The 25,209-nt window shown below is 44.4% G+C and overlaps 1 protein-coding gene across 1 annotated transcript in view; it reads right to left on the bottom strand.

Moving 5' to 3' along the window:
- Window positions 1-6,893: 6,893 nt before the first annotated feature.
- XKR5 (XK, Kell blood group complex subunit-related family, member 5) overlaps window positions 6,894-25,209 on the bottom strand; it is a 32,432-nt gene continuing 14,116 nt past the window's right edge. Inside the window, exons 3-7 of the mRNA XM_006895022.1 lie at window positions 23,209-23,393; window positions 21,631-21,840; window positions 19,726-19,895; window positions 10,010-10,121; window positions 6,894-8,050 (exon numbers count right to left, since the gene is read on the bottom strand). Of these exons, the coding sequence (XP_006895084.1) occupies window positions 6,894-8,050; window positions 10,010-10,121; window positions 19,726-19,895; window positions 21,631-21,840; window positions 23,209-23,393 (1,834 nt within the window). The remainder of the gene's footprint in view (window positions 8,051-10,009; window positions 10,122-19,725; window positions 19,896-21,630; window positions 21,841-23,208; window positions 23,394-25,209) is intronic.

Here is a 25,209-nt window from a genome sequence, read left to right on the forward strand (position 1 = left end):
AGCTCTATGTTGTTGCTAAGTGCCATTGAGTAGACGACTCATAGTGACCATAGAAAGCTATTTACCAATAGTTCAGAAACCAAATAACTAGATACATAAAAATGAATCCGTTTATTTTTATAATACATGAGGGGTGAGGAGAACTATGAAAAGCAGACACAAACATGTGAAAAGGCCTCAGCATGGGGGCCTTTCTTGGAGAGGTCAAGCATTGTACAGACTGGGACTAAGTCCTGAGGGCATATCTGTGTGATAACCACGCAGGCTCATTTGGGTTTGTCCTTCCAGAGCTGCTCTCCACACTGCTCTGGGCCTGGGAGGCTGACTTTTTTTTTTTTAGTTTATCTTTTCTATGACAAACTATTATTTACTGAAAGATGATCTCCAGGATCATAATTAGCTTTTTTAAAAAAAAATTCATTTTATTAATTTCCATGAACATTTACAGAGCTTTTGGATTTCCATTCATTCATTGTAGTACCTTTCTCCCTGCCCAGCCCTCCCCCCTCTAGTTCACTCCCCTTTTTGAAAAGTAAAAGAATAATTCTTCCACTGGTATACAATCCCCCCGCACCCTCCACCCCTGCATCAGCAGCTCTGTGTCCTCCAGCTTCTGGTTGGGTCTGCCCGAAGCGCTGCCAGCAGATCCGAGGGCAGAGGGGAGTGGGGGAGAGCATTTGTTCCCTTGGCTTCCTCTGTGCCAGGCTATTACGGGAGGCCATTATGGGCTGGCTGTAGTGCTCTCCAAAAGCCACAGCTCAGACCCCATGTTCCCACAGCAGCTCCCTCTCCTTTCCCTCAGGGCAGAACAGTACTGTGAGGTGGGGTGCCATCTCTTGTTGGACTCTGTAACTCGCTCCCATCATTTTGTGAACAGCCCCTTTGTTAAACTTTCAATTACCACCTTGGAATGTGCCAGCTGTTTTCCTGCGGGATGCAGACTGACAGAACAACAGTAACAGCTGAGACATTAGAGCCCTCTGTCCGGGGTGGGGGGTGGGGGGGAAGGGGCGGGGGTAAGAAGTGAGGAGTGTGTAATAATGTAGAGCCCTCTGTCCGGAAAAAAGAAGTGAGGAGTGTGTAATGTTAGAAAGGTCCAGGAAAGCATTTTGCTGATAATAATAGGCAAATTCTTTAGTCATTCAGTGATCTTTCCAGCTAGAGGATATCTATATATGGGGAGTAAAAAGTTGGAGAAAATAACCTGACTCAAGGAGCTTCTGATAATGATAGAAATATTTATATAAATCTATCTCAACAGAGGCTTCCTGTCTTTTGGTAGAACCAACAATGAAGGCAGCACATGTGCAGTTTGTAGTGCTGATGGATAACAAGTGTCCCTTTGCTGTTTCTGTAGAGTATCTGGTTGGTGAAAACGTCATGTGCCCACTATTACAGAACGGTGGGAGGCACCTTGGATGTAAGGCTGGACAATCTGCTCCTGAAAGGCCATGGTCATTGACAACCCCATGGAGCACAGTTCTACTCTGAGACACAGGGCATCACTAGACATTTGAACGCTGCTTTGGTTTTTGTTACAGTTTCATTGAAGAGGAAATTGAGGCAGACTTAAAAAAAGAAAAAAGAAAATGAAGAACTATGGTGAGGCAGCTGTTACAGACAAATGTTAGTCAAACACAGTAGGAGAAACCGAAGCATTTCTAAGTTCCAGGTGGCAGAGAACCTTCTGACGTAGCAGCATTAATGGACCAAAACCAGAGTCCACCTCAGAGGCAACACTGCCAATCTCTAGAAGGCAGATAAGTAGGGCGGAGCTACCCAGTGCTGGGCCTGGGAAAGGAAGCAGATAAGTGGAAGGAGGACTCACAGGTAATGAGCTCTGAAGTCCGGTGGATGGGCTTACAGGTGGGGAGGCTGCAGGGATGGGTGACTAAAAAGGTGCAACTCGAGGTGGGTGAGTCTTGCAACCACATGGTTGGGGTTGGTTCTAGCTTCCTTTCAAGTATCAGCTTCACCTCCTACCAAGTCCTTCATCAAGTAGCAGGGAGGGTAACACTTGATTTGAAAACTATTGCAAAGAATCAATGAAGTACGATAGCTTCTCCAACCCCAGAATATAATAACATCCATTGACATCCAGTCAGTTCTAATTCATGGGGATCCAATATAATACTGTAGAACCACCACATCGGGTGTCCAAAGTTGGAATCCTTACAGAAACATACACTACCACACATTCCTCCAGCGGAGTGGCTGGTGGGGCCACCAGGTCTCCTTGAAACACAGGTAAGAGGAGCTTCTTAAACAATAGAAACTATGAAGAATCCAGGTACTGTGGTCCTTCATAGGCAACTGCTGAGGAATACAGAAGCAGGCCTGCCACTAACATGGTATCAACATTTGGTAGTGGGGACATAATTCTAATGACACTGGACTTCTGTGAAATAGTCAAAGTCTTGTTCAAATTCTCTTATGTTACCTTTAAATGGTAGATAAATTAAGGGAGCTCTGGTGGCCTAGTGGTAAGACACTGCACTGCAATCCCAGAGGTACGTGGTTCAAATCCACCAGATGTTCTGCTGGAGAAGGAGGGGGCAATCTCCTCCTGTACCAGTCAGATCTGATTTGACGGTACATGTGAAAAATAATACAATAAAAATAAAGAAAAAAATAATTTAAATTGTAGATAAATTAAGCAGGCTCAAAAAAGATCCAATACCAACTCACAAAGGACACAACCAACCCAAAATACAAATGCCTAGCAGTAAAAAGCTGTCCTGCAATCCTGAAGGCACGTGGTTCAAATCCACCAGCTGCTCCATGGAAGAAAGATGGGCAATCTCCTGTGCATTTATCTGCCTCTGAAAAGCCGCCAGAGGGTCAGCTATGGGTTGGTTTTGACTCAATGGTAAATACCACCACCACCACCACCACCACATTGTAGATATAGTTGGGAGATCAATAGTTAGCAGATATAGGTTAGTAGCACTCTAGAAAAGCTTCAATCTTGTTACACTTAGTTATGATTCAATATATAATAGCATAGCCAACTGCTGCTACTAATATTCTGAGAGGAAAACCCAGCCAATAGTATCTAGGGACTGGTACCGCACTCACAGCTGCACCATAGCGTTCACGAGGCCTGAACTCTGTCATAGCAGCATTGAGCAAGATCAATCTGAGACCAGGCTGAACCAAGACAAAACCAAGGTCATTGTGCAATTCACAAGATGTCTGATACGCCCCTTTCTCAAGTGACTGCTGCTTCATTACAAATCACAGCTTTATCTTTGCTCTAATCTATGCTTCATTTAACCCCAAACCAAATTAAGCCCGCCTATGCGGAGTTGATTCCAACTCCCAGAGACCCCGGTGGAGAGAGCAGACCTGTCCCGTAAGGCTTCCGGGGCTGGGAACGTTTACCCAAGCAGACTGCCTCATCTTTCTCTTGTACAAGGGCTGGTGGGTTCAAGTTTCTGATCTTTCAGTTAGCAGCCCACCTTTTAACCATGAAACCGACAGGACCCCACAAACTTCCTACAGACATGGCTTATACCTAGAGACCTAATTGGAGATTTGCACCCAAAACCTGAGTTACCCCACTCAAGGCCCAAATCTTGTACAGCAATTGGTTCTTTCTAAATTCTGTTTTATAAACCCAACGCTTAATAGAAATAGCACAGACGGGTGGCTCTTAACCAAACCCTAACCCCAAAATCTATTTCTCAGTTTTCAAGGTTAGAAGTCTGAATTCAGGATGCTGACTCCAGAGAAAGGCTTACTTTCTTTACTCTGAAGGGCTTTGTCTCTGAACTGCTCTCAGGTGATCTTCACGTGGTGTGGCATCTTTCTTCCCCCATCTCGGCTTGCTAGATTAATCTTTTATATCTCTAAAGAGACTTAGTCAAAATACACTCTAAACTCATTCACTCACTGTTGTCGAGTAGGAAATGACTATAGATGACACTCCAGTGTGTTTTCAGAGGATGCAAATAATGGAGACTGCCCATCTTTCTTCTGAGGAGCAGCTGGTGGATTTGAACAATCCACTTCTGGCTTGATAGCACAACTCTCTATCCACTAGGCCCACAAAGGTCCCTACACTAATCCTACTTACTTAATGCAACAAAGACAACCCATTCCCAGATGGCCCAGAGGGTAGAATACAACACATATTTCCTGGGGATACAATTATTTATAATATACTTTCTCAATGAAACAGAAAACACTTCTATAGTATGGAATCTTTTTCACTGCCGTAAGTCACAAACCCAACTTGTTCAACTACAGTTGTTTCTGGTGAGCTTTGGCTGAAGGTCATCAACACTGAAACCTCCCAAGGCCATATCTGTGCTTCATGGACATTAACCACAGAGATAAAAAATGACATGGTACCATGACATGCTGTGTATTAATGATGTCCTCAATGTAGCTAAGGTGCATCCAAGAACTGCTGAGTCTTTGGCATTGAGGGGAGACACCCCAAGTTCTGGCTCGGAAGGTCTTTTGTCTGCTCTGGGGAGTTTGGTCATGAGAACTGAGGTTCTGTGGATGGGCTTGCAGGTGGAGAGACACCTGTGGTTTTCTACACTCTTTAACTCCCTGCCGAGGCCTGAGATGTGTTGAGAGTGAAATACTACAATTCAGCCTGGAAGTCTGGCTGGGCTCAGGTGGGCACATTATTCTGGACAACTCTGGGCATGACCAGTTGGCCCAGTTATGGTGGAGGAGACTCAATGAGCGTGGAGACAGATCACACCATCACGATCCCTTGCAGGCCCTCGTTGTGATACACTGCTTCTCCTTTCACCCTCAATGAATGAACATTTCACAGAGCAGGCATTAAAGCTCCTCACCACTTGCCCCATGCATTGCTTATGCACAGCCATCTGGCCTCCAGCATCAAGACCTGAGAAGTCCCGGAGCTGCATTTTGCACTCATTGACCTTCACTGCTGTCTTTCTGCTAAGTGGCTGTGCCTGTTGTGTTGGAACATTTCCAGAGCAGTGGAACTCCTGACTCCTGAGATGGCCTGTCTGCCTTTGAATAACTGTCATAAAGATTTTATATTAAGCCCTAATTTGTTTCTCTGTGGCTTACATTAGGCCAGACAGGGAGAAAATCGAACCCCTCTTCCACAGAACAGCTCTCCAGGTCCCTAAGGACGGCATCATGTTCTTGCTTATCAGAACTGCAAGTGCCTGCAGCACAGAGGTAGAGGGGCCTGGACCAAAATTACAGACATCACCCCCAGCTCCCTAGCCAAGTGCTAAGGACACAGTACATTTCCTTGTGTAGTCCTAATGTCTAACGGTCAGTGATATTCATGAAGTGCTTTAAAAAAAATTAAGTACATATTGTTGTTGTTAGGTGTCATCAAATCACACATAGTGACCTCCTGAACAGGTCAGAACCTTGCCCTGCCTGATTCTCTGAACAGGTCAGAAACTTGCTCTATCTGACCCACTGCACAGGTCAGAATCTTGCCCTGTCCAACCTAATGAACAGGTCAGAGCCTTGCCCTATCTGATCCTATGAACAGGTCTGAGCCTTGCCCTGTCCAACCCCCTGAACAGGTCAGAATCTTACCCTGTCTGACCTCATGAACAGGTCAGAACCTTGCCCTATCCGACCCTGTGAACAGGTCAGAGCCTTGCCCTGTCCGACCCCATGAACAGATCAGAGCCTTGCCCTATCCGACCCTGTGAACAGGTCAGCGCCTTGCCCTGTCCGACCTCATGAACAGGTCAGAGCCTTGCCTTGTCCGACCCTGTGAACAGGTCAGAGCACAGGTCAGAGCCTTGCTCTATCCTTCAACATCCTCACGACCTCTGCCATGCTTGAGCTCACAGTCGCATTCACTGTGTTAATCTAGTTCATTGATGGTCTCCCCTGTTTTCTCTGACTGCGCACTTTGCCTAGCAGGATGGGTGTTTTTTTTACCCCCGGACTGGTCCCTCCTGACAACATGCCTAACGTATGTCAGATGAATTTCCACCATTCTTGCCTTCAAGTAGCCCTGTTGGTAGTATCTCACAGGACATTGAAGGGGAAGCACAGTTTGGTGACAAAGGTAATGGAGGGAGAGTCAGTAGCAGAGAGAAGAGATCTAACAGAGAACCCCTAGCTGGCCTGTAGGAAGGAGGGCAGAAGATTTAAAAGGAAAATATTATTTAGGCTCTGGCAACGTGGCATAGGAATTTCAGAATGGCGCTTGCATTTTCTGTGGCACTGATGATTATAAGCATACATTCTCAAGGACTTCAAAAAGAATTTGAATTATCTTATCATGAGACTTCATAAAATAAGGTAGTTAGAATAAAAAACTCTTATTGCCATTGAATGGGAACTGACTTGTAGCCCCCCCCCCCACTGGGTTCCTAAGCTTGTTAACTGCACAGAAGGAGATTGCCTATCTTTCCCCCTAGAAGCCGTTGGTGGGCTCGAACCACCAGACTGGCTCAGCCTTTGGATTAACAGCAGCATGTAATTCCCTCTGGAACATGGCACCCAGCTCCCTAAAGTTAGAATACATATTTGAAAAGAGACATTAATAACTACTTGGAGTCAAGAGCAGCTAACCTACATTTTAACAATAACCTACAATAAACTAGGATGCAATTCCTAGAAGCCACAGCAGAAAAGATGAACAGAGGACAATGGAGCTCATGAAAACCTGAGGTTTCTCGAAGCTACCCTACACCCCATCCCCGGGAGCGAGAACACAGTAATGTGTGGTACGCTGTGTTCCCGAGCGGGGCTAAGAAATCATCTAATCACCTTCTGTCCTTTCCATCTGAGCAAGAGAGGTCTAGAAAGGCAAGAGACTTGCCAAGGACATAGTACCAGAAGTGGGGTTTTCCTAAACCCTAGGTCAGCAGCACTCTGATGAACTGCTTGCTGGTCAACTGCCTTATTCTACACGACTCGGATTAGATGAAGAAGCTCCTCTCTTGCTCCCGCCTTCCCTTCTGGCTGGAGTCCCTTTGGATGGCTTCAGACTTAGGGGTGGACGTGAGGCAGGGTTCATCCTCTGACTGCCGTCCAGTCTTTGACAACAGCCTCCACACGCTGACTGCAGCATGATGATTTGGGTCTCTCCAGAGTTCCTGCTGTGGTCCACACTCCGAGCTGCCTGGGGACCCTCCAGGGAAGCCAATACTGGGGCACAAGGCTTTGCCTGGGCCAATGCCTAGGATGGGGCTAATATTAGCCATGGTGACAGGAAAGGATTTAGCACCAGGCTGAGACAGAGCAGGTTGGGTAGGGCTGCTGGTCTCCAACCTCTGCCCTGAGTGAGACATCTGTGGAGATGCCCTAACTTGTTGGTGTGAGGATGCCACCCCTTCTAGGATGGCACTAAAGTATACTGTGGAGTCTTCCTGTCCTTCTCTTTCCTGACCAGTCTTGTCCCTTCCCTGGGCCTCAAGGGTTATGGCTTCAGACGGCAAAACCACAGCTCCTTCCGTCAGGCCACCCTCAGCCTGAGTAGCTGACAAGTCCTGGGCAGGTGCACTGTCAGGACGATCACTGGTGAAGGAGATGTAACTTGAGATCTCCACAGGCTTGGCCTCTGCTTTTGGGGCATTTTCAGCCTCAGAACTTCTCCCCAAGGGTTGGGTGTCTTGGGGTGATGATGGGAACTCTTGCTGGGTAAAGAAAAGCTTTCTCTGTGGGTTGTAGTGTTGACTCGATTGCCAAGCTGTGGGGCAAAAGCAGCCACTCCCGTTATCTCCAAAGGCTGCGTTGATCTTGGACACATTTCCAGTTTTTAAGGCAAGTTTCACAAACAGCCAGTGGTGGTGTCCCAGGGCAGAGTTCTCCTCGGCAGCCTGGCTTCCCAGACAAGCCTCTGAAAGGCCCCACTCTGGGCTGAGCGATGTCCCGAGACGTGTCACCTCAGAACCTTCCAGTGGGCCCAAGCCTGAGCCTTCCAACCTCTCTCCCTCCGGGGCTTTAACACAGAGGGAAGATTCTTTCTCTGCTTTATCGCCACCTGCAGTGCCACAGCACTTCCTCACAAAGCCCTGCCAGATGTCTGTGGACTTTGGGTGTAGCAGGCTGTAATAAATTATCAGCGAGACGCTGCCTGGAAGAGAAGAAGGAGCACAAGGTTGTGTTCTTTGACACTGGAGAAGTATCTTCCAACGTCTATAAAAAAATGAAAAAACCTTAACAATTAAAGAAATTTGTAGCAAAGCTTAAATCTATTGAGTTTATAAAACTCTTGCTTGTGGATGATGCCAATTGCATACTAGATATGAATGCATACATACGTGTGTGCAAGTATATGTGTGCATGTGGGAGGTGTTTGTTAGAAAAGGTCAGCTCTTTGAAATAAATGGATTAGATGCTCAGAATTCAACCACGGGTTGATACAAGTTGATGCTAAAGTGAGGTGAGGGGGGTGGGTAGGAAGTCATCTCAAAAACAAATCAGACTAAAGCAGAGGTTAAACATGCTCATCAAAAAATCCCATATCAAGGAATTTCCATGACCAACAACAACACTTCCTTTGTACATAAACATCTTAATCACATTGTTGTCAGTTTAATTTATTTTGATCAGAAGTGTTGACTACTGCAATAATTTCTTTACCAGAGCATTCCAGTAATCCTCCCACGTTATTTCCAGTTTCCTGTTACACTGGATGGAGTGCCTTGTTGCAGGGTGTTCGCTATAAACAGCCTGAGACCTGAAGTAAGTTCTGGGGAAAAATAACCCGAGGGGGCCAGGAAATCACAGCATGAAAAGCTGCTGTTGTTGTTAGGTGCCTTGGAGCCGATTTCAACTCACAGTGACCCCATATGACAGAGCAGAGCTGCCTAGAGTGGGAGGCTTTCTAGGCTGTGAACTTTATGGGGGCTTTTCTGCTGTGGAGTTCACTAGGTGGGCTTGAACTATCACTCTTCCTGTTGGCAGCTGGGCACTTCACTGCTGTACTACCAGGGCTCCTTTGGAGGAGCTACAAGAAGCCTACAGAACGATCACAATGGGTTCTTTCTGTATATCACAAGGGCGTGAAGCCTGAAGGGTAACAGGAAGATCTGAAGTTATACAGAATTAGGGGCAGGGCTGGAACTCGGGGTGCAGGGAGGAGCTGTGGGCCATGAGTTGCTGCAAATCTCAGAGAACTCTGAGATGGATTGTGTTTTATAAGGCATTCTAAAAAAAAAGAAAATCTTCATCACTGTCATGTGGGAAGTGACACATAGAAGATCTTCAAGCAGCTTTTTGGAGGCTGTAAATCACATGGGAGAAGACTGCTCATCATTCTGAGTAATCCCTAGGAGATTTGAACTGCTAGAGTGGCAACTTTTGGGTTAGCAGTGCAACTCCCTACAGAACATGCAACCAGAATTCCCTTTGCAAGGCACTAGCACTCACAGTCAGAATCTTAGTGGCTCAATAGTTAAGTGCTTGGCTACTGAGCAATAAGGTTTGCAGTTTGAACCGACTCAGCAGATCCAAGGGAGAAAGACTTGGTATTCTGTAACTATCAGTGCCCAGCAAGCCCTGTGGGCTGTCAATTAGAGCCATGAGGAGTCGGAATTGCCTCAACGGCACCTAATAACAGCAGGACCACAGGGAAGGGTTCTTGAGTAGGCAGTTGGCTCTCAGCTGCTGACAGATCTTCCACCCGTCAGTACCATAGACGAAAGGCCTGGTGATTGGCTTCCATAATGATTAAAGACAATGAAACCCCATGGAGCAGTTCTCTGTCACATTTGCGTGCTAAGAGTTGAAATCATTGTGACAGCAGTGGGCTTTACCACTCGCATCAGATGCTTAGATGGTCTCGACTTTTCACACAAGGCAGCCTCAGCACTGCTCTGTGTTCTGAGCAAGGTCAAGCAAGGTGAAAGGAGGCTAAGTTCAGTGTCCCGGTCCCTGGACTGTGATGGCCTCACCTTTCACAGTGCAGTGAACTCCATTCCTCTACTTCCGTTTATCCAAGTCGAGCCTGAGTATATGCTTTCCTACCCTGGAAACTCACTTTAGGAAAATAAGACGGACAAAGGTGTACGGAGACAGCATTGGGTCTTACCAATCAGAAATCCAGACATGACAGCAGCTACCATCCACAGGCTGCTCCACAATGCCTCCTGGAGGAAATAGGTGGCTAACAGCAAAAGGACGATGTTCTCCAGCAGCATTATCTATGGAACCAAAGGCAGCGCCACGGCGGCTCGTCAGGTGCACTAAGCAATGCCCTTCAGCCTGCAAAGTCCATAGAAGTAGCCTCCAGGCATGGACATTCCCTCTTCACTGCTCATAGGGGGCTCTCCCAGTGCTACAGGACCCTCCCAGAAGCAGCCCTATGATCTCCATGAGATATTATCTCACACAGGAACCATGGTTTCAACATGGCTCATGAAAATGTCTTCAGAATTATAAATGCACAGAAGTGTAAAGGTGCAGACCAAATTGCTAGGTTAGCTACCTTTGTCAAGTTAAATCCAGTTAAAACAAGATTTTTATTTCATATAACTCACATGCCTCCGAAAATCCCATGAACTTTGATAAATGTCAATAGTTGTAGAGGGGCTTCAGGCCTTTTTGTTTATAGGGTTGCTATGAGTCGTGCTTGACTTGAAGGCAATCAATAATTCTCATGTTACCTTAACTGTAAGTAGGTATTATTTTTTATAACACAAAAAGGAAACATCTCTGCAAGAGTTTTTAAGTGCTATTGAATTCTAGTAAGCTAGAATAAAAAACGTTTTCACCACCAAGCAATTTTCCCCAATCTTTGAAAAAATAGGTTTGATATGCTACCACCAGGTGGCAGCAAGGAGAAGCTGGTGACTAGACTGGTCTGAGGGGCAAGATGGAAGTTTCAGACTTGTTTACTAACTTTGAACTTTAAAATTTTAAATATAAAGATGTATTTATAATAAAGATATGAATAAAGTATATTAATATTAAATGAACAAATTAGAATTCAAAGATATGTTTAAATACGGTATATGAAATATTTCTAAAATTAGACACTGTAAATCATAGTACTGTTATTCTATAAGTCTTATAAAATTTTGCACAGGTAATGTAATAGATTCACTTTAGCTCTAGAAAGTGCAAATGAGAGAATAAAAACTTTATGTGATGCTACTCAGCAATCTAATCGTGTCTGTTGTTGTTGTTGTTATGTACTATCAAGTTGCCTGCGACTCATAGCGACACTGTGTACAACAGCCCTAAACTCTGCTCTATCCTGTGCTAATCTCACCATCTCTGACACACCCAGTCCCTGAGTCAATCCACCTCATAGAGGGTCTTCCTCTCCTGCGCTGTCTCTCCATCCTCCCAAGCATGACTTCCCTCTCCAAGGACTGGTCCCTCCTTGCAACAAGCCCAAAGTATTTCTGATGAAGCTTCAGTATCCTTGCCTCCAAGGAGCAGCCTGGTTTAACCCTCTCCAGGACAAACTTGTTCGTTTTCTTAGCAGTCCATAATATATTCAATACTCTTTTCCAACCATTGGCACAGGACAGAGCAGAGTTTAGGGCTATTGTACATAGGGTCACTATGAGTCACAAGCGACTCGACGGCACATAACAACAATAACAACATTGTCCTCATATCTGAGGTCTCTGGGTTGTTGTTGGTAGGTCCTGATGAGCCAAGTCTGTTATTCAGTGACACCCTGTGAACAATGGATGTAAATTTTGCCCCGTCCTGTGCCATCCTCACAATCTCTGATGTACTTGAGTCCATTGATACAGTCACTGTGCCAATCTATCTTGAGGGGTTTCCTCTCCTTCACTGACCTTTCTCCAAGCTTAATGTCTTTTTCAAGGTCTGCTCTCTCCATGCTCAAGGAATGAGACCCAGTTTCACTATCTTTGCCTCCGAGGAGCACTCTCACTTTACTTTCTCTAAAACAAATGTGCTTGTTCTTTTTGCAGATCATGGGATATTCAGCACTCTCTTCCAGCACCACGACTCAAAGGCAATGGTTCTTCCTCCATCATCCTTATTCATTGTCCTTGACAACAGATTTCCCCCATGCAACACATCTTTGATTTCTTTTTAGTAAGTGCAATAGGCATTACTTCAGTACTAAGGTGCACTTGCTCCATCCCATGGCCTTTTCAGTTGCTTCCTATGCAGCTGAAAGTTGGATGGACAATTAATAAGAATGGCAGAAGAATGGAAGCTTTTGAATTGTGCTATTGGGGAAGAACACTGAATAGCCTATGAACTGTCAAAAGAACAAACAAATCTGCCTTGGAGGAAGTGTAACCAGGGTGCTCCTCACAAGCCAGGGTAGTGAAACCTGATCTCACACACTTGGGGCCAAGTCCTTAGAAAAAGACATCATGCTGGGAAAGGTGGAGGGTCAACCAAAGAGAGAAAGAGCCTTCACATGACGGGTTAACACAATGACTGTAAAAATAGGCTGGTGCATATTAGAGAAGGTAAGGGCGGCACAATTGGCAGCATTAGGATGGATGGTGAAGAGATTGAGATTTTTACAGTTTTAGTCTGCTCGGCTCCACAGTCAACAGTCTCAGCACCAGTAGCCAGGAAATTAAAAGACGTATTGTGATGGGAAAGTCTGCTGTTAGGGACCTCTCTAAAGTACTGAAGAGCCACGGTGTGTCTCTGGAGACTAAGGTGCATCTGGTACAGGCCATGGTCTTTGCAATCACTTGTTATGCATCAGAGAGTTGGACAGTGACTAAGGAGGATAGAAGGAGAATTGATGCTTTTGAGCTTTGGTGTTGGAGAAGAGTGTTGAGGGTACCATAGACTGCTAAGAAAACAGACTCATCCTGGAGAGGGTTAAACCGGCCTGCTCCTTGGAGGTAAATATTCTGAAGCTCCGTCTGACATACTTTGGACATGTTGTGAGGAGAGACCGGTCCTTGGAGAGGGACATCATACTTGGGAGGGTGGAGGGACAGTGCAGGAGAGGAAGGCCCTTTATGAGGTGGATTGATCCAGTGACTGGGGTAATCGGGATGGGTATGTTGGAGACAGTGTGATTGGTACAGGACAGAGCAGAGTTTAGGGCTGTTGTACATAGGGTCGCTATGAGTCGCAAGCAACTCGACAACACATAACAACAACAACAAAGGGCGGCACAGGGTAGTGCGAGCTTCAGATCTGTTGTCAATAGGGTTGCAACGAGTTGATGGTGGCCACCTGTAGTTGCCTATTGATGGCAATACTACTTTGTGTAGTATTGTCCAGTGGCCTCTTGGAGTTTTCTCCCACTCATCAATTAGCCACATCCATCTGCTGTCTGGTCTTGTTGGTTTAGGTGCTCAAGTTTGGCTGATATGTATTACCTCTTTCTTCTCCTTACTAATATTTTTATTCTATTCCCATTACCTCTTGTCTGCATTCCTATCAGTAGCCTCCTCATTATCCCTGTCATCTCTCATCCACACCAGTGATCCACTTCACCTCAGGCCCTTGTCACTCCTGCCTACCTTACCTTAAAATCATTCCGTCTTAACTCCAAGACCAAGTCCCCGTTCTGACATTGCAAGCTGATCTGTTTGTGATTTGGCCTCAATCTTCCTGTCTAGGGTCATCTTCCAACAAGCTCTCCCCACATTCACACTCCATTTCCTGTGAAATCCCAAGTTCTCTGTGTTCTTACTTTTGCTTTTAAAGCTTTACCTAAAATGTTCTTAAAGCCCTCCTAGGCTCCTCTGTCCCCTTTCCCATCAAGAGCTAGCTCAAATGTCACCTTTTATAAAGGCTCCGCTGACTTCCCACGCTGTGCTCCTGTTTCTTACATTCTTGTGGGATTTTGATAACATCACTTCTCTTATCTCAGCGGTTAGCATTAATTTGTTTGTATCTTTGTGGCCACTTAAGATGTGACCTTCTCACAACCTAGCCTCTAATTCCTTTTCCAGAAAAGGGTAGAAGCTCTGTGTATGTTCAAGTGGAAATTTTAATAAAGAGTGAAGAGATTAAAGTTTCAATCTAAGTAAAAAAAAAACCCAACAAACCAACTATGCAAAGGGCAGTTTCCACTTCTAAAAAAGGAGGTTAGTACAGACAGGTAGTCCTCAGGGAGCTGTGATGCTTACACGAAGGTCACGACTGGTGGGTTCAATTTGCTGGCAGCTCCGAGGGAGAAAGGTGAGCAGTCTCCCCCTGTGTGATTTACAGCCTCAGAAATCCAAGGGAGGGTCAGTTACAAACTAGTTCCAACTCAATGGCGGCAATAAGGTTTTGTTGGTGTGGTTTTATTTTGTTGTTTTGGTTTCTTCTTGTTTTTTGGGTGGGTTTTTTTATTTTTACAGACAGGTATTTCTCCAACATGTGATCAGAGACTTTTCCCAAAATACTGATATCTGGGCTCTACTGAGGTCTGTTGAATCAGAATCTCTGAGAATTCTCTGCTTTGGGAAAGTTATCACAGTGCATTTTCTAACTAGACAGGCTTAGAAATAGTTGCAGTGGGGCACCCAAAGCTCCCTACCAGCTCAAACACTATTGAATCCTACATCCACAAATTAATTATTCCATTGCAGACAATATGGTATAGCAGGTGGCTAAGAGCTCAACCATGTTGGTTTCTGACCAGTTAGATTTGAAATGCAGCTTTGTCTGGTTAAAGTGCTCTGAGAAGAGACTGCTTAAGTGTCTAATCTGCTTATAGAAAGGTTAGCAGTTCAAACCTCCTCCAGTGTCTCCATAAGAGAAAGATGCGGCAATCTGCTTATGTAAAGACAGCGGCTCTGAAAACCCGATGGTCAGTTCTACTCTGTCAGTATCTATTAGTCGTTATTGACTCACTAAAAATAAGTTTTGTTAGTTTGGTCTGTCAGGAGAGCTATGTGACCTTCAGTGGGTTAGTTAACTTTTATAAGGCTTAGTTTCTTCATTTGTAAAATGGGTTAGATCTCTTTCTCTCTTTTTTTGTGTGTGAGATGTAAATAAAATAAGATAGTCAATGAATTTAGAACAGAAGGTGGAACACAGCATTTATTTCCAAAATGATAATTATTCTTCCCTCCCCACACCAAGATTTCAACAGAGAAGTCAAACAAGCTTCCTCACAGAGAAGTTTTACTTACTGAATTAACTGAATGAATAAATGGGTTCATAGCTGTACTACACTCTCCAGGAAATTATTTTGCTCCTTTATGGTGATGTTAGACTTTGCTAGCCACCAGATTCTTTGCTTAACATATAATCTTATGGTTTAGTGGTAATGAGTTGCGTTGATAATTCAAAGGTATGTAGTTAGAATCCACTAGCTGCTTTACAGGAGAAAGATGGGCAGTCTCCTCTTACGCAGTTTACTGTCTTTGAAAATGCTCTGGAGGATAAGCTATGTTGTTGTTGTTGTTGTGTGCCATTGAGTCAGAACCAACCTATAGCTGACCGTCCAGCAGATTTTCAGAGGCAGTTAATCACATGAGAGGAGATTGCCCCTCTTAATCCCAAAGAGCAGCTAGTGGATTAGAATCGCGTGCCATTGGGATTGTAGTGCAGCTTTTTGCCACTAGGCCATCAGTGGGTCAGCTGTAAACTGGTTCCTACCTGACAGTACTTAACAAAACATGATCATTTTGGAGAAGAAAAAACAATGATGGAGAAGTGAGAAATAATTTTATAGGGCTTATAAGCAAAATATCTGTGTATCCAACATTAGGATGTTGGATGTCAAAGCCTGAAATAATGTTTTCCCTTCACTATGTTAACAATTTCAGCTTGCTCGGTTCCACAATCGAGTAGTCAAGAAATCAAAAGATGAATTGCATTAGGAAAATCTGCTGTTAAAGACCTCTCCAGAATGCTAAAGAGCAACATTGTCTGTCTAGAGATGAAGGTGTGCCTGATTCAAGTCATGGTCTTTGCAATTACTTGCTATGCATCAGAGAGATGGACAATGACCTAGGATGACAGAAGAAGAATTGATACCTTTGAGTTGTGGTCCTGGAGTAGAGTATAGAATATACCATGGACTGCCAATAGAACTAACAGGTCTGTCCCAGAGAGGGTGAAACCAAGCTGCTCCTTGGAGGCAAGGATTTTGAGACTCCATCTCACATACTTTGGGCTGTAGCCAGGAGGGACCAGTCTTTGGAGAAGGACATCATGCTTGGAAGGGTAGAGGGACAGCACAGGAGAGGAAGACCCCAGATGAGATGTATTGACAAAATAACTGAGGTAATGAGGGTAGATGTGTCAGAGATAGTGAGATTGGCTCAAGACAGAGCAGGGTTCAGAGCTATTGTGCACAGGGTCATTATGAGTCATAGTCAACTCCATGGCACATACAACAACAACAATGTCGTTGAACCTCTATAAAGTGCTAAAGATCAAGAATGTTACTTTAAAGATTAAGGTATGCCTGAACCAAGCCTTGACACTTTCAATTGCTCCTTATGCATTTGAATGTTGGACAATGAATAAAAAAATATCAAAAAAGAAAATTGAATAGTGCTGGATGCAAAGAACCTTGCATTTACCATGGACTGCTAAAAGAACAAACCTCTCTGCCCTGGAATATGTAAAGCTAGAGTGCTCTTTAGAAGCAAGAAGGCGAGACTGTCTCACACACTTGGGGCAAGTTATCATCAGCTGGCATTCCTCTGAAAATGCCATCACGGTTTGAAAATGAGAGTGTCAGTGAAAAAGAGGAAGACCCTCAAGGAGCTAGACCGATGCAGGGACGGCAACAATGGGCTTTAAGTACAGCAGAGGGTCATCAGACAGGTTTCACTCTGTTGAACCCAGAGTTGCTGTGAGTTAGAGCTGACTTGACAGCATATAACAATGCACTAATGGAGGAATTCAAAGGTGAGTAGTTTGAATCCACCAGCTGCTCCATTGGAGAAAGATGAGCAGTCTCTTCCAATGGGATTTACTGCCTCTGAAAACATGCTGAAGAGTCAGCTACAAGTTGGTGCTAATTGCATGTAACAACAAGAACAACTGGGGCTCTAGCCTGCTGACAAATGACTATTTTAACTAGATAGTTTTCTGTGAATGGGGAGAATCACCACAAATACCTGATTGTGATCTCAGAGCCACTATTCTATGTTAAATAGTATCTGATTTTTAGTTTTCCTAACTTAATTGCTCTTAACTCCCTACTCTGGTGATTGAGCTGGTAGGAATTATCAGCTTCTCTTCCTTATGTTATATCCTCTAAAACTCTTGAGGAAGATGCTGACAAGAGTGAAAGTCATTAAAACCAAAGCAAAATCCATTAACGTGAAGTGCCTCATTATTTAACTCCTGCTTACTAGTATTCATTTGGCCACTGGCAGATGAACCTGCTGAACTAAGAATGGACTGCTTCTGCAGATAACACCAATATTGCATTTTCATCCAGGTATCATGGCTAAGAAGCTGTGCTGTCACAGCGGCAGACCAGGCCCTTTCACACATTAGCACATTCAGTCCTTACTATCACTCTGAGATGGCCAGTATTATTCTTGGTTTTCAAATGTGGACACGAGTCTTGGGGAGGCTAAGTAACGTGCAGCCGCACAAATCCCATTAGCTCTCTCAGGCTCTGTAGGCTATCTCATTCATTCACTGCCATCAAGTCGGAACTGATGCACAGCTGACCCTCTGTCAGGCTTCTGAGCTGTAAATCACAATGAGATCTTTGTGATCTGTTTATCTTGTAGTATTAACAACTGCCCATCTTCCTTCCATAGAGCCGCGGGAGAGGCGCCACCTCTGGGTTAGCAGCACAACTCCTCACAGACCAGAGCTCCCCTCGGCTATTAACCGCTCGCATGCAGGAGGTGGCAAGCAGCCTGCTCCTTCCTGGGCTAGCCCTGCGCCTCCCTGCCCATTACAATCACGTCCCCAAAACAGAATGCCTGCCCCTGCTCGAGGTCTGTGTATCTTGCGGTATTAACAAGAGGCACTATTTACTGTTTATTTTATGCCAAGTTATTTATGTATGTTTTGCTTTTTAATCTTCCCAGGAACCTTATAAGTGGATCTTATTTAATCTTCACAGCAACTGTGAGAATGAGATGGCATTACTCCTCAAGTGCTGATACAAAAACAGGCACAGAGAATTTAAATGCGTGACTGAGGTCCCATGGTTAGTAACTGACAGAGCAAGGGCCTTCATGCAACCCTGTCAAAGCCCAAAAGCTGTGTTCTCAATCACTTGGCAAATGTCCTCTCCTTCATCTTTTGCGGTCCAGCTCAAATTCTACTTTCTAGTGAAGTGTCTCAAGTCATCCCGGCAAGAAGTGATGTGGGCAAATGCTCTCTTGAACCACAAGTATTCTACTGACACAGTGACGGTCATAATGGGATCAAGCATGACAGAGATTGTGGCGATGAGCAGAACAGGGAAAGATTGACTCTGTTGTTCATACGGTCACTCTAAGTTTGCAGTCAACCTGCCAGCATCTAACAACAATTTACTTGTGTTCTGCCTTAAAACTTTGGTGATTTGGTTGCAGAGATGATATCCCCAAGAGAACTAGAAGTGGAAGGCAGGCAGAATGTTGTATTTGTGGTTTTTGTATTACCTAGGACAGTGTCTTAAACACCATGATAAATAATAAAAAACTAACTTGATGAACATGGACATTGTATATCTCTGTTATATAGTCAAACTGTGATTCTATTTATCAGATGGTCTAGTGGAGATTGGCTAAAATAAATCACTAAATATGCTACAGCAGAGTGCTCCCTGGAGGCAAAGATGATACAGTTTCATGTGGCATACATTAGGCATATTGCTAAGAGAGACTATTTCTTGGGAGAGGGAAATCATGCTTGGACAGGTAGAGGGACGGTGGCAGGAAAGAAGATCCTAAATCAGGTGGACTGATACAGTGACTACAGCAACAGGCTCAAGTATGTCAGAGAGTGAGGGTGGCACAGGACAGGACAGGTTCAGACCTGTTGCTCATAGGATTGCTATGAGTCATACTCGATAGCACCTAAGAACAACAACAACATTACTATAATGACAAAGAACAACTGATGTCAGCTTTTCAGACTCTGTTATCTCTGTTCAAGAAGAGAATTCTTTTGAAGATTCTCCCCCCAGCCCCCACAAGACAAAGCTGTTGTTGTTGCCAAGTACTGTCAAGTCAACTTCAACTCATAGAGAACCTATGAACAACAGATCGGACCCTTGTCCTGTCCTGCGCCATCCTCATGGTCTGCTCAAGCCCATTTTTAGAGTCAATCTATCTTGTTGAAGTTCTTCCTCTCTTTCCCTGATGCTCTACCATTCCCAGCATAATGACTTTTCCCAACATGCCCAAAGTATATGAGATGAAGTTTCACCATCTTTGCCTCTAAGGAGCACCCTGGTTGCACTTATTCAAAGACAGACTTGTTTGTTCTTTTGGTAGTCTATGATAAACTTAATACTCTTTGCCAGTATCATAATTCAAATGCATTGCTTCTTGTTCAAATATACTTATTCACTACTGTCCAACTTTCAGAAACATATCATCACTCTGACACACCTTGGTCTTTAAACGGACATCCTTGCTCCTTAGAACTTTAGAGTGGTCCTTAACAGCAGATTTTCCTAATGCAAAATGTCTTTTCATTTCTCATCTGCTGCTACAATGGATGCTGAGTTTGGATCCACGTAAAGTAAAATCATTGACAACGTCAATTTTTTTTCTCTCTGTCAGTTGCCTACTGGACCAGTAGTGGGAACCAAAGTATTCCTTTTTAAATAGATATACATGCAAAAGTGTACACACGTGTGTGCCTATGTGTGCGTACAACCTCCCCCGCCCCGTGCTTAAAAAGTTAATTTAAGTTCTCCTGATCATCACTTGCCATATAGAATGTGACCATCCTGTTTCTGGAAGGGCTGTCCCAGAAGTTAAGGTAGCAGAAGATGTACACGGCCCCGACAAGCAGGTTGAACAGCCTCCAATGGCAGGTGCTGTCTATGATGTCACTTTGCTGGGCCACTAGCCAGAATGTCATCACCAGCCAGTGAGCACCTGCAGAGAAGCCGGGACAGCAGAAATGAGTTTCCCTGTGGGCAAGCAGACACTCCTGTTCCTGCGTGGCACCACCCTCTCTCCTCAGACCAGCCCTAACTTGGACTCTTGACCCTTAAGAGAGATCCAAGGGTCCAAGAAAACCAACACATTGTATCTTTACATCTTCTCATATTATTCTCATAGATTCTCTTCTTTAGGAACTGACACAGTGACTATAGTTTGGATATGTTTTCAGGAGGGGCCAGTCCTGGGAAAAAGACAGCATGCTGGGAAAAGTAGAGGGTCAATGCAAGAGAGGAAGATCCTTTATGAGATAGACTGACACAATGATTGCAAGAGTGGGCTTGGGCTTGGTGGAGACCCGGGTGGGATAGGAGAGGACAAGGTTTTAGTTTGTCGTTCACAGAGTTAGTAAGTGTATAGGTAGTAGTTGACTTGACGGTACCTAACAATAACAGCAATGTACATTTTCAGATAGATAATATTACACTGGAGTTCAAGCCGCACTTTTTACAAATCACAACAAATAAACTAGATAATTTTGCTTTAGGAGCATACTTTCTTTCAAAAAAATTATTTTTTTCTTGCCAGTAAATGCATTAACATTTGCATGACGCCTAAGGTTTTAATATTTCTCAGCTTCTCTAGTTCTCTTAAAACAAAAGTGCAGTGTTCCCTCTGTAGAGGGCATTCACTGCTGGCCAGAGCCGTCTCCTTGGCAGGGGCACACAGGCCCCGTTCAGAAGTCCTGCACAGGCAGCCTGACTCCCTGTCGTTACCACACTGCCAGGCTGAGGCCCGAAGGGAAGGATTCGGCTCAGTGAAAACAGGGAAGATGTCAAAGGTTCACCATTTGAACAAAATGGAGACCCTTTGTAGACTACAAGCAGTATTGTCTATTTTTGCCTTGGGTCAAAGCAGGTGGGCTCTTAGACCTCCCTCTTGTGGAGTGACAGCTTTCTTAAAGAGTTCTCAGTCCACAACACAGAATACTTGGCACTATTGCAATGACTTTGTGCTCTAAAACTGTGCTCTGTATCTTTATCTAGGAGCACAGGTATGTAGGCTGGCTAACTAAGCTATGAACATTTTTCTCCTAATTTGTTGTTGTTGTTGCTGTTAGATGCTGTCCAGTCAGCCATCACTCTTAGTGACCCAATAAATGACAGATCCAAACCCTGCCCTGGCCTGTCCTGTGCCATCCTCACCATCTATGCTATAATACTCGGGTCCATTGTTATGGTCACTGTGTCAATCCACCTCCTTGAGGGTCTTCCCCTCCTGCGCTGACCCTCAGTAGCTACCATGAATGCTTTCCCTCCCGAATACTCATTAAGAGCTGGAGTCTATTCATTCTTCCCCATGAATCTATGGTCAATTATGACTTTGACCAACAGAGTATGGAAGACATGCTGATGTTTAGGTTCTGAGCCTGTCTTTCAAGAATGGACACTTTCCATTTCCTTTTCCTTAAAGCCCTCAGCTGCCATGCTCAGGCTACTCTGCTGTTGAGGAAGGCCACAGAGAAGTTAGACATGTGTGTGAAGTCTTCCTGACGAGCTGAATCCAGACCCCCTTTATCCTACTGCCACCATATGTGGCACTCCAAGTGAAGCCTGCCCTTCTAAGTCCAGTCAGCCTCAGAACCAGACGAGCATATATAGTATTTAAGGTTTTTAATTTTGGGGGTAACTTATTAAATAGAAATAATTAGAATATATTCATGCCTTACCTCCAACAACTAAAACCCAGACACGGTAAGCTTTGTAAAACAGGACCAGACTCAGGACACGGGTTCCCAGCATGCCCATTCTCCAGAGCTGCTGACAGAAGAGGGCTGCCCAGGGCATGGAGAGGTGACCCGGCTTCATGAAGCCCATGAAACGAGTGTAGGACACCAGAGCCCACGACAGCGATGACCAGGAGAAGAGAGCACTCACCCCTGAAAAGGAAGTGGACAGACAGAAACCTTTTATGTCTTCAAATGAACACCACCACATGAAGACTCATTCATGACATCTCTCCTGTGGGACATCTAAGCTCTTATTAAAATAAGACTTCACATCGAGTTCCCGTCACAAATCACATTCACCTGTGAAAACAGACTATGTATACACACACACACACACACACACACACACACACACACACACACACACACACGTATTTACCGAAAGAAATGGGAAATATGACAGAATATAAGTGATGCTCTTCTGCAACAAAGGAGGTGGCTGCTCCCTTTCTATGCCCTTTAGAAAAAATTTCAGTTCACTGATCCGTTAAGTGCTCTCATTTATGCTCTGTTTGTAACTAAGCAGATCCTAGAGACTTCTGAACAGGACATTGCATCCTAAATGCATTTTACATTTCAATCTATATGAAGGAATTTTAACAAAATAAAGAAAACCAGAATATCAAACTGCATTGGATGCTCTGATAAAGATGGATGGAGGTACAGCAAAGCCCTATCTTGTAAGCACCAAGCTTGTGAATATACAAATGTGGACAAAAGGAAAGAGGGGGCAGAAGGGATAAGAAGGTGAGGGGGAAAGAGAGAGAGTGGAAGGGGAGTGACGAGGTCTAGAGCAGATGGGAACAAAGAAGCAAGAGGCGATAAAGGGGTGAGGGAAGAACAAGAATCACCGGGGGCTGGAAACATTTTCAGTGCCTGAGCTGTTCCCAATTTTCACATGGTTCTGACGGGGTAAGCCTCTGAGTGAGTTAAGACTTAGTCTAGAAACCAGAGATGCAGGAAAAACTGGTACATTGATCTTACAGAGAAGCAGAATGGAACAATTTCTCAAGTCATTGTGCCTACATATGCTTTCTATTCTATGGATAGACTTAATTAAGCCTTAACTCCATGAATAAAGAAAATCTTGTGAATGTAACATCCCAAATAAAAAGCCAATTTTGAACCTCCTAGTGCACTGGAGAGTTCATGTCTTTGGTTCACAGGGTGGCTATGAGTCGTCTATGACTCAACGACACTTAAGAACAACAACAGCGCACTGGAGAATGTTTGCTGCCTTCAATTGACCTGGGGTGCATTCCGACTCATGTTGACCTCATGTACACACAGATTTGAATTGTTTTACAGAGTTTTCTAGGTTTTTAGAACCTCTGAGCAGGTTTAATCTATCAACCTTTGGTTAGCAATCAAACGCTCAACAATTTGCACCATCCAGAGAAACCCTTGATTCCTTCAAGAAGGGAGAATCTTCGATGGGAGGGTTCTGCTGAATAGGGAATGTATTTCCGTCTTCGTTGGCAGTTGATCAATCTGGGCTTCCAAGGGAAAGCTACTCACCAGACACAACATCTGTGAAGTCAGAGACTAGAAAAATGTATGTTTGAAGCAGCAGGTGGGGACCGGTCTGCAGCAGGGCCTCCAAGAGCCGGAGGGCTGACAGGTCGGCCTCCTGCAGCAGCAACTGGCCCAGGCGGGGAGGTGCCCATTCCTTAGACAGAGCAGCGGTTGTCGCATCCCAGTGTCTGCAGAAAAGCAACAGGCTCCGTCATCCTCAGCCGGACTGCACCCAGCTTCAACAGGACAGTCTCCTGCTCTGCCTTATCACTGAGAGACTATAACACAATTAAGAGCAATCTATGAGCAGACTAGGTTCCCGTCATCAAGGATGATGTCACCTACTCCAAGCTGAAGATGTCAGTTCCACTGTAGGTCATGTGTAGGATGTATGCAATCTTTCCCAGTAAGGCAGATTCAACGGACCTACATCCCTCATACTTTACCAAATCTTGGAAAGGCTGGGGAAGGACAAGCTGGGAGTTTAGATTGGACAGATTTGGCAGAGGTTCCTCTAATCTGGCGCTGCAGTGGGCAAATAAACTCAAGTTGACAACCCTACAAGTCTTGGTGCTAACCCCATCCTTCTCCACTTACCTCAGGCCCTCCAGTGGTTTGGGATTAACTCATGTAATAAATGTGGGTTTTAAGGTATTGTCTGTAGTAATCACAACAGAGGGTAAAAGGAGAAGCTCCTAGTCCTGGCTTGCATATAATGTAGAACATTGTATGCCAACTGGGACATGAAAAAGAGAAGAATGGCGGGAGTGGTGGTGGTGGGGCTGAGGGGAACGACATACTTAACTGGACAATGGCAAGACATCACAGTTGCTGTAGAATCACATGTGGGTGGAGAAGCTGACAGGATCCCAGGAAGCACTTTAAACCCATTGCCCCCAACTCAATTCTGAGTCACAGCCACCCCACAGGACAGGGCAGAACTGGTTTCCAAGGCTGTAATATTTATAGAAGCAAATGGCCTTATCTCTCCCCTAGGCAGCGCTGGTGGGTTCAAACCAGCAACCTTCTGCTTAATAGTCAAGTGTTCAGCCACTGTGTCACCAAGACTCCTTAGCAAGGTATTTTAGAGCCATGAATTTCAGGACTATATATATATGTATATATATTGTTTTGGGTTTTTTTTTTGTTGTAATATGATCAAAAGACCTGAACACTTATATAACTTTCATCCTTTCTGAACATTCATAGTGTTTCCGGAGGCAAGCTATTTCAGATGTGGAAGTCACTCCTGCTTCCAAGCTTGTTTTAATTGAGGAGCGACACCAAACACTGTCCAGCATGGGTAACCATTCTTGCACTTGACACATCAGTGTCACAGTGTTTAGCATGAGATTACCTCTGTATAGCAAACAGACTGACCAGTGCTATACCACTTAGAAGAATTTTGATTAAAACCATATGTGTGTGTGTGTAAATTATCCCTGTCCCAGGGCAATTTTTTTAAATTGGTTTGCTTACAGAGTTAGTATATATAATACATTGTGTTTCCTACTAGTCTTCTTTTACATTGTATTTCATGAAATCATTCTCATGCATTGTTTTATAAAATTAACTACCATCGGACCTTGCCCATCATTACCCTGTCTTTTCAGGTGCCCACCAGATCATTCCCATTTCCTTCACCCCTTCCTTCCACCCAACAAACTGTGCAACCCTGTAGTTTCGCTCCTACCTATCCTCCCCGCTTCACTCCTCCCTCCCTGCTTGAAGTTCCCATACATGCTGTAATAACTTTCCTTCTATTTTTACAATAATGGTCTTATGCAGAATTTGTCTTTATATAAAACAACAAATTTGGGAGAGATGCTGTTAAAGTGTTTAGGAATGTGTGTGTGTGTGTATACAGCAAAATAGGATGAAAGTATAATTTCATCAATAATTCCAAAGATTGGAGTTAGGATTTTTTTGTTGTTGTTATGTGCCGTCAAGTCGTTTGCGACTCATAGCGACCCTATGCACAACAGCCCTAAACCCTGCTCTATC

Source organism: Elephantulus edwardii, unplaced genomic scaffold, assembly GCF_000299155.1.
Source record: "Elephantulus edwardii isolate Elephantulus edwardi_28Jun2011 unplaced genomic scaffold, EleEdw1.0 scaffold00154, whole genome shotgun sequence".
Classification (NCBI taxonomy): domain Eukaryota; kingdom Metazoa; phylum Chordata; class Mammalia; order Macroscelidea; family Macroscelididae; genus Elephantulus; species Elephantulus edwardii.